This window comes from Bombus impatiens, unplaced genomic scaffold, assembly GCF_000188095.3.
Source record: "Bombus impatiens unplaced genomic scaffold, BIMP_2.2 scf_0113, whole genome shotgun sequence".
In the NCBI taxonomy this organism is placed as follows: Eukaryota; Metazoa; Arthropoda; class Insecta; order Hymenoptera; family Apidae; genus Bombus; species Bombus impatiens.
In genome coordinates, this window is record NT_176532.1 from 330,056 (window position 1) to 347,595 (window position 17,540).

General features: G+C 42.5%; 1 protein-coding gene across 2 annotated transcripts in view; it reads left to right on the forward strand.

Moving 5' to 3' along the window:
• The first annotated feature begins 54 nt into the window (after positions 1–54).
• LOC100745242 (probable G-protein coupled receptor Mth-like 1) overlaps positions 55–17,540 on the forward strand; it is a 158,747-nt gene continuing 141,261 nt past the window's right edge. For both annotated transcript variants that reach the window (XR_004460958.1, XM_003486392.4), the window contains exons 1-3: positions 55–1,106; positions 3,023–3,295; positions 5,626–5,861. Coding sequence is in view for 1 of the 2 variants with exons in the window: in XM_003486392.4 (XP_003486440.1) it covers positions 571–1,106; positions 3,023–3,295; positions 5,626–5,861 (1,045 nt within the window). In the remaining variant the exon portion in view is untranslated. The remainder of the gene's footprint in view (positions 1,107–3,022; positions 3,296–5,625; positions 5,862–17,540) is intronic.

The following is a 17,540-nucleotide window of genomic DNA, read 5'->3' on the forward strand; positions in this document are numbered from 1 at the left end:
CCACAGGCCACGCTGCCGCCGGTGGCTCGAGACTGAGCCGCGTGGTCGGCCCGCTTCAGTAACTCCGATACCTTCGAGCGAGCGAGTCACGTCCGATTTCGAACCCGACTGCCTACAGAGACGCGCCAAAACTTCTCTTACTCCGAGTATTTCGCGCTTATTTTCGTCCACGTTATTAAATTCAGTAGGCGTATCGCCATCGAAAGGACGCAAAAACACGCTTGCCTTTCCCTCCCATCTTACCGAATAAATTGATCGTTTAGTGAACATCGAACATTTGGTGTACGCTGTTTATAAACACGATAGTCGCGCGATCCAAACAAACGACTTCGAACTCTCGTGTATTCTACGCCGAATATGCGGTCGAATATTCTTGGCGAAGAGTGAGTGAATTTCGTAAATCCCATCGGATGTTTGATATATTCGCGAAACTTTGACAACGGTGACTTGTGCAATTCTCCAAACATCGAGCTTACGAAACGACTGTCGAACGACTGAAACTTCCGTGTAATGTTCGTCTGATTTTATTCTTCGACTCTACCCGTCTGTTCGTCGTTTTACTTTTTACGAATGATTTTCGCTATGAAGGCGATTTATTACCTTACGATTCTCTGGACCATCGCAATCCCGGTGTTGTGCGAACCCGTGAACGTGCCTATGAAACCGAGATTGACCATTTTCAAGTGTTGTCGACACAACGAGGAACTGGTGAAAGAATCTGACAACGAAACAGACACGAGGACTCGTTGCAGACCGACCAAAAACGAATGGAAACCCATTATCTATTCGCCTACCGAGGCAAATATGTTGGAGAAACCGCCTATGGAATGGGACATCGTCGAGAGAAGGAGGCCCGTTTGCGATCAGAATTCTGCGTTGATCTACGTACCCTACCGAATCACCAATCCGTTCGTGCTCATGGACGATGGCCGCGCGCTCATCAACATTCACACGAACGAAAGATACGAGCCGAGCGAGTATTGCGCCGATTCGAACGCTCTTCTAGTTTGCATGAAGAATAAAACGGAAGGAAACCACGCGGCCGCCACAATGAGACCACGTATTAGAAAATGCTGCGGAGAAAACGCGACTTTCTACGAAGAAGAGTAAGTTTTGGAATTTGGGTGTCTTGAGGCGTTGCGTTAGGTTTTGTTGACGTTCCTTTGATTCGCGCCATAGCTATTGCTTTGATAACAAAGGTAATAAGACACGTCGAGGATAATTGGATGATCCAGTGATATTAGCGTTCTGTTTACAAATAGGTACGCTGCACAACTACGGAGAAAAACGATATTTCCAAGTATCGATTCATAACATGTTGACATAAACTTTTACGGTTTTAGCTATTAACGTTTCGAACTGTGATATTTTATGATATACTCGCATTGGGTTTTTTATTTGCGTTTATTGCGTTTTGTCTAGAAACAGTAAATATGTAATTAAATCCTTTTAACGGAACATTATAGTTTACCGCAATTTCTGAAATAGCATAAGTAGTTCCATCTAACATGGAATTTTATATTTCCATATGTCTCATTGGCAGTCTACAACAGGCTTTCTAAACGTCACTTTGATACGTGATATACCATTAGTCTGTAAGAGGTTAAAGGTACAAGGAAACTCGTTTTAGAAACTCTTTTGTAGCTAGTGTCTGTTTAAATAGTTTGTCGGTATAAAATACGTTTGGCTGTTTGATAAACTCGTGATGTTTTTGTCGGAAATTTCTATCAAATAATTAAACGCGCGAACAAATACTGCTGCGAACAGAGTTAATATTTATGTACATATATTTACAGCCACATAAAGCCACTGATAGAGTTCGTATATACATGCACCGAACGGAAAAACAAGAAGGTAAATTAAATTTTATGCGGCTTAATATACAAACGAACCGCATAATTTAGACAAGTTAGAGACGATCGATATTCCTCGCAGACAAATATCCCGGTGATTTGTATTCTAGTGGCAAGCTCGGAGTCGAGAGGAACGCCGGCTAGCTTCGCGAATAACTGTAATCGTTCGGTCGGTTACACGAAATTTATTGGTTTACCCATGCCGGTGTATTTTTATTGAGAGGCGCCAGTTGTCGTTTGACGCGGTCCCTCCGGAAAAAAAAAAGAATAAATGTTCGAAAAGTTGCGCGAGGCTTCCCTCGGAAATGCGGTGTTTGCGATGCAAGCGTGACGCTCGAGTAAACAAAAAATGCCGGGTTTCGTTTTAATCGCGCTTTCAATCGTTCAAGCTTGGGCGTTCCGTGGACTTTGTTAGAATTCTATGTGGCCAGCCGGCGCGTTTCCTAGATAAATTCTTGCGATACGAACGATATATGCATTTTTCTTTCTCTTCTTTATCCACTCGTGCTAGCGGTTGTGGTTTTCTCTGTCGCTTTGCTTCTATTCGTCCACGTCGAACTTACTTAGTGTAAGATGTCTTCGAAAACCCTAAATATTAGTTCTATGAACTGAGGTTCCCTCGAGACTCAGCGTTATCGGTGGTTTATTGGTTCTCGAGGTGAATCTCTTAAACTTGATAGTGAAAGTCTTATACATCTTAAGTATCTAACATCAAGAATTCAAGAAACGCAACGTAGAAATGTTGAACGTAAAAGAACAATTATTTCCTAAATAATCATGGCGAATAATTTTTCAATTTATCACACCGTCGAAGGATCAACTGTCCTGGATAAAAGACAGATTTTACGCGAATGAGAAATATGCCGTTTCAAAACAATTTGCAATCCAACGTTACTCGCTTTTTCTTGCTCAATCCTTCACTCGATAAAAACGCAGAATATAGGTATATAGTATTTCTGAATCATCGCTCTTTAATATCCAACTTGTATACAATCGCTACCTAATCCTTTCACCTCAATTTCATCTTACTTAAACGTTTCTACAACACCATTAATCTTACATCACCAACGTATCCAGTCTTTCGTTTCTTCCATTATATATCTAACGTTAATTTATCAACATCGATGCTTTCGAAACAAAGCGAAGTTCATTGAAAATTTCCATTGCAGACAAACGTGCGTTCTTTCGGAGGAAGCCGCGAATCCGACGCCTTTGCTGCCAAATGCCTCTGCCGCTGCTGAAATCGTGCCTGGCTTTCCATCTTGTCGTCGTTCCGATAATCTTACGATTTTGGGCGACGCTAAGGATGCCCTGTTGTTGCCAGATGGCGGCTTTGAAATCGGCGGCGTCACGTTACCCACTGGTCAGTTTTGTGTTGAGAGGATCAAGGAACTGAACCACGTGTCCAAGGTCTTCGCGTGTTCCGAGCACGGATCGCAAAGGTGAGTTTGATATATAAATTAAACGTAAAATTAAGGAAGAAAGGAAGTTGTTATCTGGAGGCTTCTGTTATATATTTTTTTTTTTTTAATTATGTTTCCTGATCTAAATCCTTTTGCATAATTGAACTGATATTGTTAGTGACATTTTGCAAGTTACAAGTTAAATTATGTTTCTTTTTTTTCTCTACTACTATGTGAAAGAGAAATCCTAACTGTTCCGATTTTTGATACATACCTGATAAGAATTGAAAAAACGAATATAACCTTAAATATCCCATATATCTTTATACGTTGTTACGAGCCATATACCGAGCTCTAAAACGGGAAGAAATAGTCCGCTATAAAAAAAAAATTCGCTGCCCTGCAACGTTGGAAACTTCAGACATCCTGCTTACGTAACCATACGCACCGATCTTTTACTATTTTTCCACTCGTTTCTCGGACTACTGGCATTAGGATTTCCTCTCGTTAGCGTCGTTTCTTCGCGTGCCTCCTCAAACGAGCGCAACGAGCGTTCTACTCGACGGACCGCGTTTCTTCGTTAAACAAAATTAAAGTAATGAACGAAACCGCGACTGTAACGCGACTGTCTCTGAATTTCTTCAGCCAAATAAAAGCGAACGAAAATGCAGGTTTCCAGTGAAATCGGTGAATATTATCAGAAACGTATAGATCATGCGACTCGCAGCCGTAAAGCACGGGCTCGACGCTTTTTCACTCGTTCTTGTCATTTATTTTTAATCGATCGACAATCGGTCGATTCACGCTTTTCAAGAGGGCAAGCTGGATCAAAGCGCGTCCTACTTGGAGGTTCGAAGCACGAATCGACTTTTTGTCCGGTCGAGTATCGGCTGTCTCGATCTGGATTTATCGTACGGCTTAATTGCATCCTCGATGGTCGAGGTTCGGTGCTGGCCGCTTCTCTCCGCTTCGACAACACGGGAAAAAGTCGGTTCCTTCACTTTCACTTCTCTCACCAAGAATTTCTAGGTCACATTCGTGCGATCGCGATGCGCCGCATCATCCGTGAACACATTTCCGTACGAGGTGTATCGTGCTACTTGAAACGATGGCTCGTATCGATGACAAGATGAATTTCAGATTCCATATTTCGTTGCTATATGAAACACGAACTTGACGTATTCGTGTAATTTTTTACGATAGAAAAATATACGTATATGTAACGTGAAACATCTTACACGTCGTAGCTTGAATTCATCATGATCGATGGTCGAAAAGGACTTTTTTTTTTATCAAGTTTCACGTTATCAATTCTTTTTATAATAGTTACATCGTCCAAATTGTATCGTTGAACTTTCTATTCGAAAATGACGGTAATAGAACGCTCGACACAAGAGTCTCGGAAATTGCACTCGGAAAACGTGTGGACGCGTACGCTTGTCGCGTGCAATTTGCAAAACAACGCTCGAAACTCAATTAACGGGACCGTTTACATGTGGTCGCGCGGAGGGCAGCTCTTTCACAAGCAAAACCCGGCCTCTGCGTAACGTTTTATTTCGAATAGAAGGTGGTCGATGTTTATTTACACAATGATCGTGATTATCCGTAGAAAAAACCCTGTCTTAGGACAGGGACCGACGAAAGAAAGCGAATACCTATGCGTAGAAAGCGCTACGCATCGTACATATGCCACGCATAATGAGCGTGAACGTTCGTGGTGCATGACTACACGCGCTGATTAGTTAGAAAACAGCCATATGCTTTTTTTCCTGTCCGCTGTCGGAGACACGGTTCTCCAACAGAGAAGCGATGAACGACGTGACTAAGCCCGAGATACCCTCACGAAACTCGGAGAAACGATTTCACCGGCGAGACTTTCACTGGCGAGGCTGGAGAGAATGGAGCGTCGATTTGCGTCGAAATTCGAGTATCGAGACACGAATGCGCGTTTCGTGGAACGAACAGGATGTTCCTGGAATCGAAACTGTCGACAGAGTGTCACAGAAGCGATCGGTGCTTGTAATGGCAAACAGTGTCTGTTGCAACGTAACGCAATAAAATCACTCGATCCTGTATATCGCGTGAAAAAGACGCAATAGCCCCTGCAATAGACCGAAGCTTTGAATCAACGACTAATTACGCGAATTTTTAACAATAAGATAATTCACCGTTGACCGAAAATTTAACTTCTAACAGTCTCGAAATGTTTCGAGGAAAGATCCGCGCATAATTGCGGTCACGTAGATCAGACTCGCGTTGTTCGAGGATCAACGAGATTCTAATTTCGCGATATCGGAAGAAATTGAAACAGATTCATAAAGAGGCACGCAGAGAATAAAAAACGAATGCTTTTCTTGGTAAACTTTCAGGCCCATAATGCAGGCAGCCGACATCAGATTCACCTTGTACCCTGTGGGCTTCATCATTAGCGCGGTATTCCTGGCAGCCACGTTGGCCGCCGGTTGGTTGCTGCCAGCCTCTCATCACGTTCTGCACTGGCGTTGCCAGACTTATCATGTCACCTGCCTGATGCTCGGTGATCTCCTCATGGCCATCATTCAGCTCGCCGGTGACTCCCTGCACGGCGCATTCTGCAAGGTGCTCGGTGAGTCATTGCGCTTTATGTTTATCCCGTCCTTTTACATATATCGCATTGCAATCTTGCACGATTAGAACATCGCAATTAATCGATCGTTTCCTGGATAATTTAGATCAAGCGTTACGTGTTGTATGGAACCAAAAATATCCTGATACGTACATACAAAGAGGAGTGTATATCGGAGGAGTGTATTTCTTAAACGAAAGGTTACAGTTAGAACGACGAAAATTAGGGAAAATTACAGTATACTTTATTACGAGAAGATACACTATGTTTTCTATTCGGTTTGACACTATATAAAAGCATCGTGCAAATCTTTGGATACTCGATTCTTGAGATCCCCCTAGAATCAAAGACCCCGGAGCCACCGTTGTTAATCATTCGAGGTTCGATCATGCGGAACATGCGATTTCTCGCGAAATTAATCAACGACCAGCTTGTCGAACCGACGTTACCAGTAGAACGCGTTCCGCGGCTCGTTTTGATCTCTCCCTGCGTAGCGAATTTTTGCTCGTTTCACAGGGAACAATCGGCGGTGCTCACTCGTAACGCGCGCCAGCTATGCGAGCAAATATACACCGATGGAATTCGAATCGGCCAGGGCGAAGCTTTATTTGCTGTGCGCCATCCCACCAACTCCAGGCTAATTATTCGGATAATCGTGCTAATCCCTCGGCAAAGCTTCGCTTCTCCGTTTCGCTCGTTTCGATCGCGAGAATCGATTACAGCGTACACCTGCGAGCTATCCAACGGATGGTCTCGTCTGTGTCCACGAGTAACAGCGACTCTCATTTGCATCTCCGCTCGTTTCCGGCATTATCGCTTTGTAGTCGGCCTTTTTCGCATCTCTCTCTTTCTCTCTCCTTCCCCTCTACGTCCCTCGTCGCGGCCAGATTTAACCCGACCCATTCCGCGGGGTAATTATGTTGCGACCAGGGAAACCGGTGAATTTGCATCGAGCGTATTTCTTTCCGCGCGCAACGCGCGATCCCTTTGCGCGCCGGATCCACCAAGTCTCGCGGCTATTTCCGTTCCCCAGCCACCGGTAAATTTTCACCATAGGATCGCTCGTCCGTTTGACAGAGTACGGCGATTGCGCCCTTTGCGTCCTTTCACCTGATACCGCTCCGCTTCGCGTTCATCGATCGATCAATGGTCTTTGGACTTTTTTGCGCTTTCTACCGCGATATATTCTTTGGTAAATATATTCTTAAACAACAGATAAGAGAGCGAAGGATCTCTCTCGTTCGTGTAGACTCGTGTGCGTCCAAGTAACACGGAAAGAGGAGAAAGTAGGACATCGACTGACCTACAATCGGACTCTCCACGGGTTGCTCTTCTTGCTCTTTTTCTTCCTTTTTCTTTTCGTCCCTTCTTCCACCAAAGTTTTCCTTCCCTAAGGTCTTATCGCCCTGTTCTCGAACCTTTTACGGACGAAGTTTATTGTATTGACACAGTTTGGTGATGAATTTGTTTGGTTGGCTAGAAGCAACTGGGCACAACGTGTTGTAGGTTTGTTGGGGGAGACTAATGGTCCGAGTGACGACAGCGATTGTTTAGGAGATTACGCTTCCTAATAATGACATCACGGGTAATTTTTGTTTTCCGGGTTTTTACGCTTCTGATTTCGTTATGGCACGTTTTAAGCGAGATCGTGGAATTAGTTGGAAGTTCACTTTTGTTCGAAATACTTGGTCTGCCTTGTGCGAGGAGATTGCATAAGCGTGTCACGTTATACTTCCTCAGACATCTTACGCGTGGAGAGATAAAATGAGCAAACAGACGCATTTTCAAGGAGAGTCGAACTCGATGGAAGCCAATCTACTGTTCTATTTCTTACAATTACAACCGCTAACACGACGAGCCTCTCAACATTCAAACTCATTTATGCCGCTGTACGTTAATTTTTCAATTTCTCGTTACTCGATCGCGCATTTTAAACTTTGTTTCATGGATAACGTATCTGTATTTGAATATGTGAGTCTCTCGGAGCTCTACTTTACGATAATTCCTTCGTTTCATTGCATAGGTACACGATCCACATCCAGTTTCGAGGAAACGATTTATTTACTTCCGTAGGTTCGTTCGTCGTAAGATACGACACAAATAACAGTAAATTCTAAGGTAAATTCAAAAAGCAACGATCGTATTTTTGTATTTTTCAACTTGCAGAATCGATGGAACGTGGCTTCGCGACTTCTTAACGGTTCGTGTGTACGCATATCGTCTAAAAGAAGAAGGAAGACGTCAGCTGTTATGACGCAACAAACAAATATAAAAGTACGCGGTCGATTAATTTTACTGAAATTTACAACCGTCACGATTACATATCGCTAAATTCGTGTTCCGTCATCTGGCTAAATTATTACTGTTCGACTTTCTGAAACGTAACTGGCATAGTTCCATAAATGCACAGGAATAATCGTAAATCGCAAAGTGAACGTTATAAAAATATTTTGCAATATCCTCGTCCCTTTTTACTTCTTAATTTATGGATCGGTATGTAGTTTCTATGAGCTTATATCTAAGAGATACCAAGAACTACGAACAAAAAAAAGACTAGACACGGTATTGGAATCGAACAGTTGCACAAGCAATCGAAAATTCAGCTGACTCGTCGGCGATCGAGCCGGGAAAACGAATTGGATTCGACTCTGTACTCATTTCATCGTGGCGGAAGTATTAAAATTCATGAGCGTTTTTAATTCGATTAGTTCGGTCGTCTTTCAGGAACCGACTACGACGGCGGCAACAGTAGCCGGTTAAAAATTCAACTCGATTATGTTCGCTCGGTGAAATCTAGTTTCCCCGAACTGTTAACTTCTTCTCCCTGAGGCCTCTCGCAGTGCTTCGCGGCCAGAATAATTTGTAGCCGGGGAAATCTCATCGGTTCTTAAACCGTGGATCGTGCTCGGACTTCTGTTTCCAAATCGATCGGTGATTCCGTTTAGAATCAGCTACATACACGCTATGTCCAGTTCGTCGAAAGCTATTAGCGAAACCGACGTATTTGAGAAAGCACCAGGACCACCGGTTCTACTGTTGACTCGATCGAAAGTTGGAATTTATTTTTCCATTGCCTCAAGTTCGCGGAAGCCCTCCGTTTCCTGTTACCTGTTTTCTCGCTGGAAATTCTGCGCACTACTCCGCTGCTCGTTTTATACTGGCCGATACAATATTTGCGTAACGGAAACCTTGAAGGATGATCGGATCGATAAAAAATAAATTTTTACTCGTCACTGGAGATCGTTGTGTGTTTATCCTGGTACGTGCGGTTTCTTCAGGTAGCCACCACGTTCGAGTTCCAACGCGAGCACGATATCTTCGATTACGCGCCGCGCAAGCGGCGTACAATTTTACGCTAGCGTGACGCCACTTCGATCAACCAAAGAATTTCCCCGCGACGTTTAACACGTTCCGTGCCAGACCGATGTTTGGTTACTCTTTCGTTCAATCACGTTGCTACGATTAATAGTTTTGCCTATGCCTTACAATTGTTTTTTGTACTTCAAATAACACGATTATAAAGAAAAGGCTGTATCGTTTAAGATGTGTTAAACGTCAAGGCAATAAATTTAATTTTTATGGAATTGTTTCAACAAACACACGGTTGAACATTTACTCTGCCAAAATTCCAAATGATTTGAATGGAAAGTTGAGCGTGCGGCGTATACACACGGAACGCGTTAACGGTATCGCGATTGTCTCCCATCTTTTCTCGTTGTTCTCGAGCCGTAGGAAAATGTCAATGCGGAGACGTTATTGTTTCGTAGAACTAGATTGTTACGTATCGATGGCCTTGCAACGTCACGGCATCGAAAAACGGGTTAAACGCTCATTGCCGCAATTACGGGACTTTTTCAGCGTTTTAGACGACAGTCGGCCGGTGCCGGTATGCGGTCAAAGCGATTACACGGACGGGTTATGCCGTTTTTTTTTCGTTGAGGTTGCATTACGATTTACGAACGCGTGGCGTAACGCGCGTATGCTCTGACGCGCGTGTGTTGCGTGCAAGGTTTACGCTGGTCGGTTCTTCGATCCTGTTAGATGGAAATAGGAGGCATCGCGTGGAACAGGTTGATCGCCATAGGTGTCCGTGATATTACAGTAGCTTCCAGGACTTTATTCCTGATTTATAACGCTGTTGGGATTTGGAATGTTTCAAAGTCGTTACAATTTTAACTTAAAAAATATCTTTCTATTTTTTTTCCTTTCTTTTTTTTTTGTATCGCAGTTGATAAATGAAAATGATTTTCTGTGCTGTTTATACAACTTCGTTCAGATTAATCAAGTTGTATGTTTGCATCCAAGTAAATTGAAATTCAAGTACTTCTCAAGCAAGTAGTATCGTAGCTTCGCTAACGCGAAACTGCTATTTTCACTTAAAGTACACTTATTCTTCCAAGTTTCAAGCGAAGCTCAGATTCTCTCGACGGTTCTTTGACTTTAAAAGAACAGGAGTTACTTCCCAAGTAACTTGAAGTTATTTCCAGTTTCATATCTGGTAATATCGGTTTACCAAATGGTAACCAAGTCGACTGTCTCTATTTTCTTCATACTTGATGTACGTAATATTTTTATTATATTTACGCTTTATAGTTAATGTCTCGCATACTTAATCGCTGCCTTCAACGTTATTCTCCGTTGTGTATCCACTTACAACTCCTACGTATCTTTCAGCACATTTAGGTCGTTCAGTGAATTTTATCCGCAACTGAACCAAAGGCGTTTATACTCAACTTTACGTACAAATTTCCTCCTCGTAAAGGAGTTAATTCGGTTGATACACCCGGTATATAAGGGAATGCCTTCATCTCGTAACGCTTTAATTGCGCTCGTTCGCAAGTATCCACGTTCCCGTGGCTCGACTCTCTCCGCAATGGCTCGTAGCTCGATTCACTTTTAATTACTTTCGACCTTGCAAATATCTGTCGTGTCTGGAGCCGGATGACTTCATGGAAACTCTCTTCTTCCGGCGCGTACCATCGAGGCGTGACTTGACCTTCGCCAACGATCCGCGTTGCGTTGTATTGTAGTTCTTTTCTATTCACTTACGTATCTAACTTCGATATCCGTGGAATAATTGCGCGTTGCGTGTCGTCCTTTCTCGTTCCACGACGCCCAAGAGAACTACGCGATCCTGCGTCTTCGTTGCTTTTCTTTCCAGAAAGAGTCATCGTGAAGGTAAGAAACGTTACTCGACTTGTTGATCTTTCTCGTGTTACCTTATTTCCTAAGAAAACACCGCGACCCGACATCGTTTCGCCGTGACTTTGGCCGAGAGGCAGCGTACACCCTTTTATGGGGAACCCTCGTCGATAGAGTATTCCGAGCGACAAACTGGAGGAGATTGAGAACGCTACGCCGGTTTCCATTCCTGCCTTTCGATCAGTTCCATATTTTGCTGTGATGCGTGTGCAAGCTTCGAACCAATAGCGTATTGTGAATAGCAGGACGATCGGAGTGCCGAAACGGGCAGTTTGTAATTTTTCATTGAAATCTTGTGAATTCGATACGTAGATGCAGCGCAGTATTTTTCGAAATTTGAATGATTTTAAAGTACAGCTCTGGCTAGAAGCTTGGAGTCGCGTTATCTATTCTGTGGAATTTTAGAATAAATTAGATTGGAATTTTATTTCCTTAGGAAACAAATAGAACATCCGTTGAATGTATATTGGCTTGGCTATTAAGCGATTGCGAATTTCGTCATTGGATGGTAATTGCAAAATGAATGAAATGTAAGACCAGTGCCAAAAAGTTCAAGATAGAAACTACACGAAACAAATACGTGTTGCAAATATTTTTCCATGTACACAACCGGCTAAGAATTTGGAATCATTTTCTCATCGAATCTATCTACAACGAACGAAGACTATCGATCTATTGGGTTGACGGCTAAGTGATCGCGGATTTTGTCATTAGGTGGTAATGTCGGTAATTCCTGTTAAGTTTGCCACCCAATACATAGAGAAAAGACAATTTGTTCGAATTTCTTGGGAGAATTAATAAAATACCATTGAAGAAATTAAAGGTGAATTATTGGGTTGACAACTAAGTGATCGCGGATTTTGTCATTAGGTGGTAATGTCGGTAATTCCTGTTAAATTTGCCACCCAATATATAGAGAAAGGACAATTTCTCCGAATTTCTTGGGAGAATTAATAAAATACCGTTGAAGAAATTAAAGGTGAATTATTGGGTTGACAACTAGGTGATTGCGGATTTTGTCACTAGGTGGGAATGATAATCATTACCATTCAATACCATGCAATCACTTAGTTGTCAACCCAAGTGATCAGTCTTCGTTCGATGTGGATACGTTTGAGAAAATGATTCCAAATTTTTAGCCGGTTGTGTACATAGAAAAATATTTGCAACGTGTATTTGTATAGTTTCTATCTTGAACTTTTTGGTACTAGTCTTACACTTCACCCATCTGTACTTGTAGACGTGAATTTCTTAAGAACGATGCGTTCCAACGAATATGAAATTGATTTCAGTCGTTATTTCCTCGTTCTATTTGTCTTTGTTAGAAGATTCAACTTTATTTTCTAGTAATTTCGATCGTGGTCATTTTCAAAGTCTCCTCCTTCGTCGAATGGACCTACTTTCGTTTCATATACGTTGCAGGGATTCGTCGAAAGTTTGGTTCAGCCCAGTTCTCCGATGCAAGTTCTCATTTACGAAAGGGTTCCCTGTTCCGTGATTCTCTGGACCGTCGAGTAAGCCTTAAAAAAACGTACAGCAGCCTGGTGGGTGTCTTTCCTCTTTTTTCTTTTTTTTTTTTTAACCAACTCGTCCGCCGAGAAGACGACCTATAATCTCTTTTCGTGCAAAGGGAGAAAGTCACCCTTGTCGTGACGCCAGCGATATCCCGGAATTAATGACGGTAAAAAGCACGCTTCCCCGACGAAAAGTCACGGATTTTTGTCCGTACGCCGCCACCCATATTTGTTCTCCAGTTCGTTCCGAGACCGTTCGATATTTCATTTCGCTATTTATACGTTCCAGATGATGACTTCTTGCAAACTCTTTTTACGTCTTGGTTTTTCCCAGAATTCTCGTGTTTAGAAGGAACGCCAATGGTAGAATCGTCTTAATGTTATTCGAAGAAATCAAGTTACCTTTTACGTAATCGAGCCAAGTAGAAAGAAGCAAATAGAAATCTTTCACTGTCATGAAAAGATATCGATGCAAAGTCGTAATATTCCCTTGCTCCCTGCGTAATAATTTCGATAATTCGATACGTGGTTCTGTGGCCGTATTGTACCTTCTGCCATCAACAACGAATCGTTTCATAACTATAACTGCTTTACCGAAATCATAGCAGCCTAAACGGCACGCAAAAACGACATTGTTTCCAAGAATTAATTTCGACCGTCCGGATCTTTTTACAGCTACAATTTTAATTCCAAGAGAACCGTCAAACCTCCCTATTTCATCTATTTCTTTTAGCCCGTGATTATGGTTAATTGAAAGATTAGATACACCGGCAGTGTAGCGACACTCGAAGAAATCCGTTATCGTAGGTCGCTTTCTTTCGATGTCAAGTTCGTTTCTCCTCGGGTTGATTAATGACACGGTTAATTAGCCTAAAATAGCGTGGCACGAGCGAACGCAACGGATTCCGTGTTCCCTGACGACAACGCTCTTTTTCATTCAAACGCGTTGGCTCGCTATGCTCAGTCTGTACAGTGTACAACACGGTTGGCGTTCGCTTATCGTTGCTTGTTCCCTCTTTGTGGGGTAGCAGAGGGAAACCCTTTCCGTGTTCGCTTGCCTCGAACACTGGTTACGTTTCAAAGTCGCCAGGGAGAGATAATCGAAGTAATTGTTTCGCTGGAGATTTATAGGGTAAGATGCGTGAAGATTGGTGTCAAGAGCAAGGGGTAGATAATTGTTGGTATAACGACAAAGCCAAATTACCCTGTGGGGAGACCAGAATTTACTGTTAATCAGAATCGATAGGCCGCGAAGTTTTAGCTATTTATAGAAAATTTAAATACGCAAAAATATACAAAATGTCCAAAGGTAGAATACTTATTATAATATTTAGACAGTGGAACAAGTTTCTCGACGTGTTCCATTTCTTTCTAGCCCCGGTTATAAAGATATAAATTCCTATAGAAAGACACGCTCAGCGATGCGAAACTTCTTGAACGTGACGAACAATTTTCTCAAATATAATCAGAGTTTCGATTAATACATCTCCATCGTCATTTTTCAGATAGACTGTGTATTTCAAACGTACAGTTGCATAAGAAATTGCATAGTAATTCTTGAAACTTCCAACCCCATCCCCCTTTCGCATAAAGCGTAGGATTATGATTTTTAAATTGCCCTGCATTCGAGCTCCGCGTGAGTTGTAGGCAGAGGAATGGGCTATCCGTCTTCTAGGCCGGAAATTACACAGTCCTTAAGAAGTTGCGAAACTCGGTTGTTCCGATTGCTTAAGAAACTTTTCTCCCTGTGAATATTGCTTTCCCCGAGAGAACGCGAACTTTCGATTCGCTGGTTTTAATACACTTTTTACGAGTGCGCGGAAAATTGTCACGCTTTCGCGATTTTATTATCTGCGTATACACGGTGTACGCTCCGTTTGTTCGACAACGCGAAATCAGAAGCACGAGCAGAGTTTACAGGAGATTGAAACATAGAGGAAACAAGATCTGGACGACGCGAGATCAAACGTTATAAAACGAATAATTCGTAATATTTATTCGTTCGTCATACGGTCAGTGAACGCTGGTAATTTGAAGCAATTTTAAGAAAATCCTGAAGTTTGGAACTTCGGTGATAAAGTTAGAGTAATTTGGTGCGTATATCGGAGAACAAGTTAGAACGTAGAGAGAAGAAAGAATTGCTCAGTTTCGTGAAAGAGAAATAAACGAGACTATTCCTTTATGCCAGCAGCTATCATATTTTGGCTCGAGCATGGCACTCGGCATAGAATGTAACGTTACAGTCCTTGGCTCTGCCAAGCCATATGCATCGGTACGACCAAAATATCGTTTTAAACGGAGAAAAGAAATATTCGTTGTTTAATAGAACAGTATACGAGATATAAAGTTTCAGTAGATTATTACGACTAATACGGAATAAGTCGATGTACACGTCACTCGATCTGTCCAACGAATAAATGTCTTTTTATAACAAACGATAAATTGTAATTCCTATTCGAAAAGCTCATGTGTAGACACTGACATAATGTGTTTTATATTGGTCAATTAACGAATATTTGTTCCTATGGAATAACGCGTAAAATACGCTTGTCTGGCCACGAATGATCGTTTCTATTGACGTAAGCTAAAATTCTATTAAAATTCTTCCTCCAATTTAATTCAATTACAAAAAGAAGTTTCGATAAAGAGCGCTCAACTGTTCTAATCCTGTCAACGTCCAATCGTTGTTCTCTTCGTCGTTCTTTAGCACCCCATAAAAAACTAGATCGTAAATTCTTGTCTTGCCAGTTTATTACGTACTTCTGCCACCTCTCTATGAGTTCCACTTATCCAATTAGCCATTCGCCGTACAGTCAGATCCTCGACCAGGGTTTACAACGACACCTGGAAAAATAGCTCGTAAAAGGTGTATGCAACAACGAAAAGCTGACGAGAAGGATTTTCTCGAAAGTCCTCGACGGTTCCGCGCGCGGCGCGGCATTTTATCCGGCGGCAAATCGCGGCGTGCCATTTTTATGTTTGCAAGCCCCGGCGGCGCGGAGGGTGGAAAAGGGTGATTAAAGAGCGCCGTGGCGCTCTCGCAAGAAACAAGCCCGCGAGCAAAAAAGTAGCGAATCGTATGTCATACGTGGGCGGGGTGCGAGAATCGCGCAGAGGGTGGCGCAATTGGAAACACATGGGCGCGCTGGCGTTTCCTTTTTTCCCTGTTTTCCTCCTTTTTCTTCCTTCCTTTCTCCCGCTATTTCGCCGTTACGCGGTCGTTCCTGCCAGCGGAATCGAGATTTTTACGTAATACCCCCGTGTTGGTACGCTTTGGATTTCGTCTACAAAGGGATTTTTCCTTAGCCTTTGACTCGTGCAAAGTCAGAATTCAGCCGACGCGACGTCTCGGTGTTTTCGAGTTTCTTTTGAGATAATTTAATGCAACGACGGCTGTTCCTAAACTCTTTTTATTAAAAAATATACCATCGTTACGAAGCAGGTAGTGCATATTTTTTAATTCGATGTAACGCGATACGATTGACGCTAGATTTTGTAAATCCCTTAATTTTAGTATTGAGGTAGACGATTAGTAAATGGCGGGTATTTATGCATTTATCGGAAATCGAAACGAATTAACATAAATTTAAATAAATGCACGATCTATGGAAAATTTCGCACGCGAAAAAGAGTAGCGTATTTTTTTAATGCCTCGAGGCTGATCACATTCTGTTTCTTTGATTATGATCGTAGGAATATTTTGTATTGAGATTCAACGTCTAACAGCTTACGTCCAATTCTTTAGAAAGCAAAATACCAACTACAATAAAATTACAAAATTTACGTTTCATATTTCTCGTATATCGTCGAAGTTTATCAACACCGAAATGAAAAATTCACGCCGATTCCCGGAAAAATTTCATCGCGGATCAAGCAGCAGCTCGTAAAACTTGTCGCGAACGCGTTAAGCGAGATACACCCTGTCAGTTCGATAACTTCAATAAACATCTCACGTGCGATTCGATTTGCTCTAGACGTCTCTCATCCTGCTTCCGCCTTCTGAATTCCTCGAATCAACAGTCGACGCTAGCTTCTCATCCTTCCAAGCCCTCGTCGTTTCTTAGTCAATCCAGGAAGCAACGTTGAATATTTCTGGATAACGTGATGGCCTTTATCGAGGAAGACACCGCGATTGTCTGGCACGGATAGTCGCGGTGCCTCTTTGGATTGCGAACGTCGGCGGTTGGGACACGACGATTGCCAAATAATTGACCAATTTAAGGTTACGTGACTGGGACGTGTCTCGTCGAGGCGAGACGTAATGTGACGAAGCAGGGGAAAAAGTCGAGGGGAGAGAGTACCCTGGTCGTGGTCCCCTGGCGCCATCATCTCTCTCTTTCTCTCTTCGTGTCGTCCCTTCGTATGCTCGTCTCTCCCTCTTTCCTGGCTCCTCGATTCGGCTTCGCTCGGCCGATTCTTGTCGACAAGCAGATTACGTTTCTGTCGCACAGTAAATATGATCGATAGGTTTCGTTCGGACCACCGTGAAAGGGTTGCGAAACGGAGGCGTTCGAATCGCGCCTTTGCTCTGCTGAACGATTGTATCGAAAATAGTCGCGGACTTGATCGAAACAGCGTGGAAGAGCGAGTAGAAAGATTGCCAGGCGTTTCATAGCGTCGGATGGACCGTACGATTTTTGTTATTTGTTTGTTGCGCGTATATGGCAGGATTCATAGAGCCAAACGTTTTCCTTTCGAGTCTCAGATTTATGGATTTTGATACAAAGATAAGGAATAGTGGCCGGTCGAGGAATAAATTAGGAGTTAGAAAAAATAAAATGGAAGTTTTAGGTTTCATCTGGTACTCACTCGAACATGGTGACATTAATTACACGTGTGCAATGTTGTACAATGTATTTAGAGCTCCGTGAAAATTGTTTCTTATACAGTTTTATAGGAAATGGTACTTCGGGTAGAAAAAAATGTACGGATTATTGTCCAAAATTACCAAAAATCTTTTCGA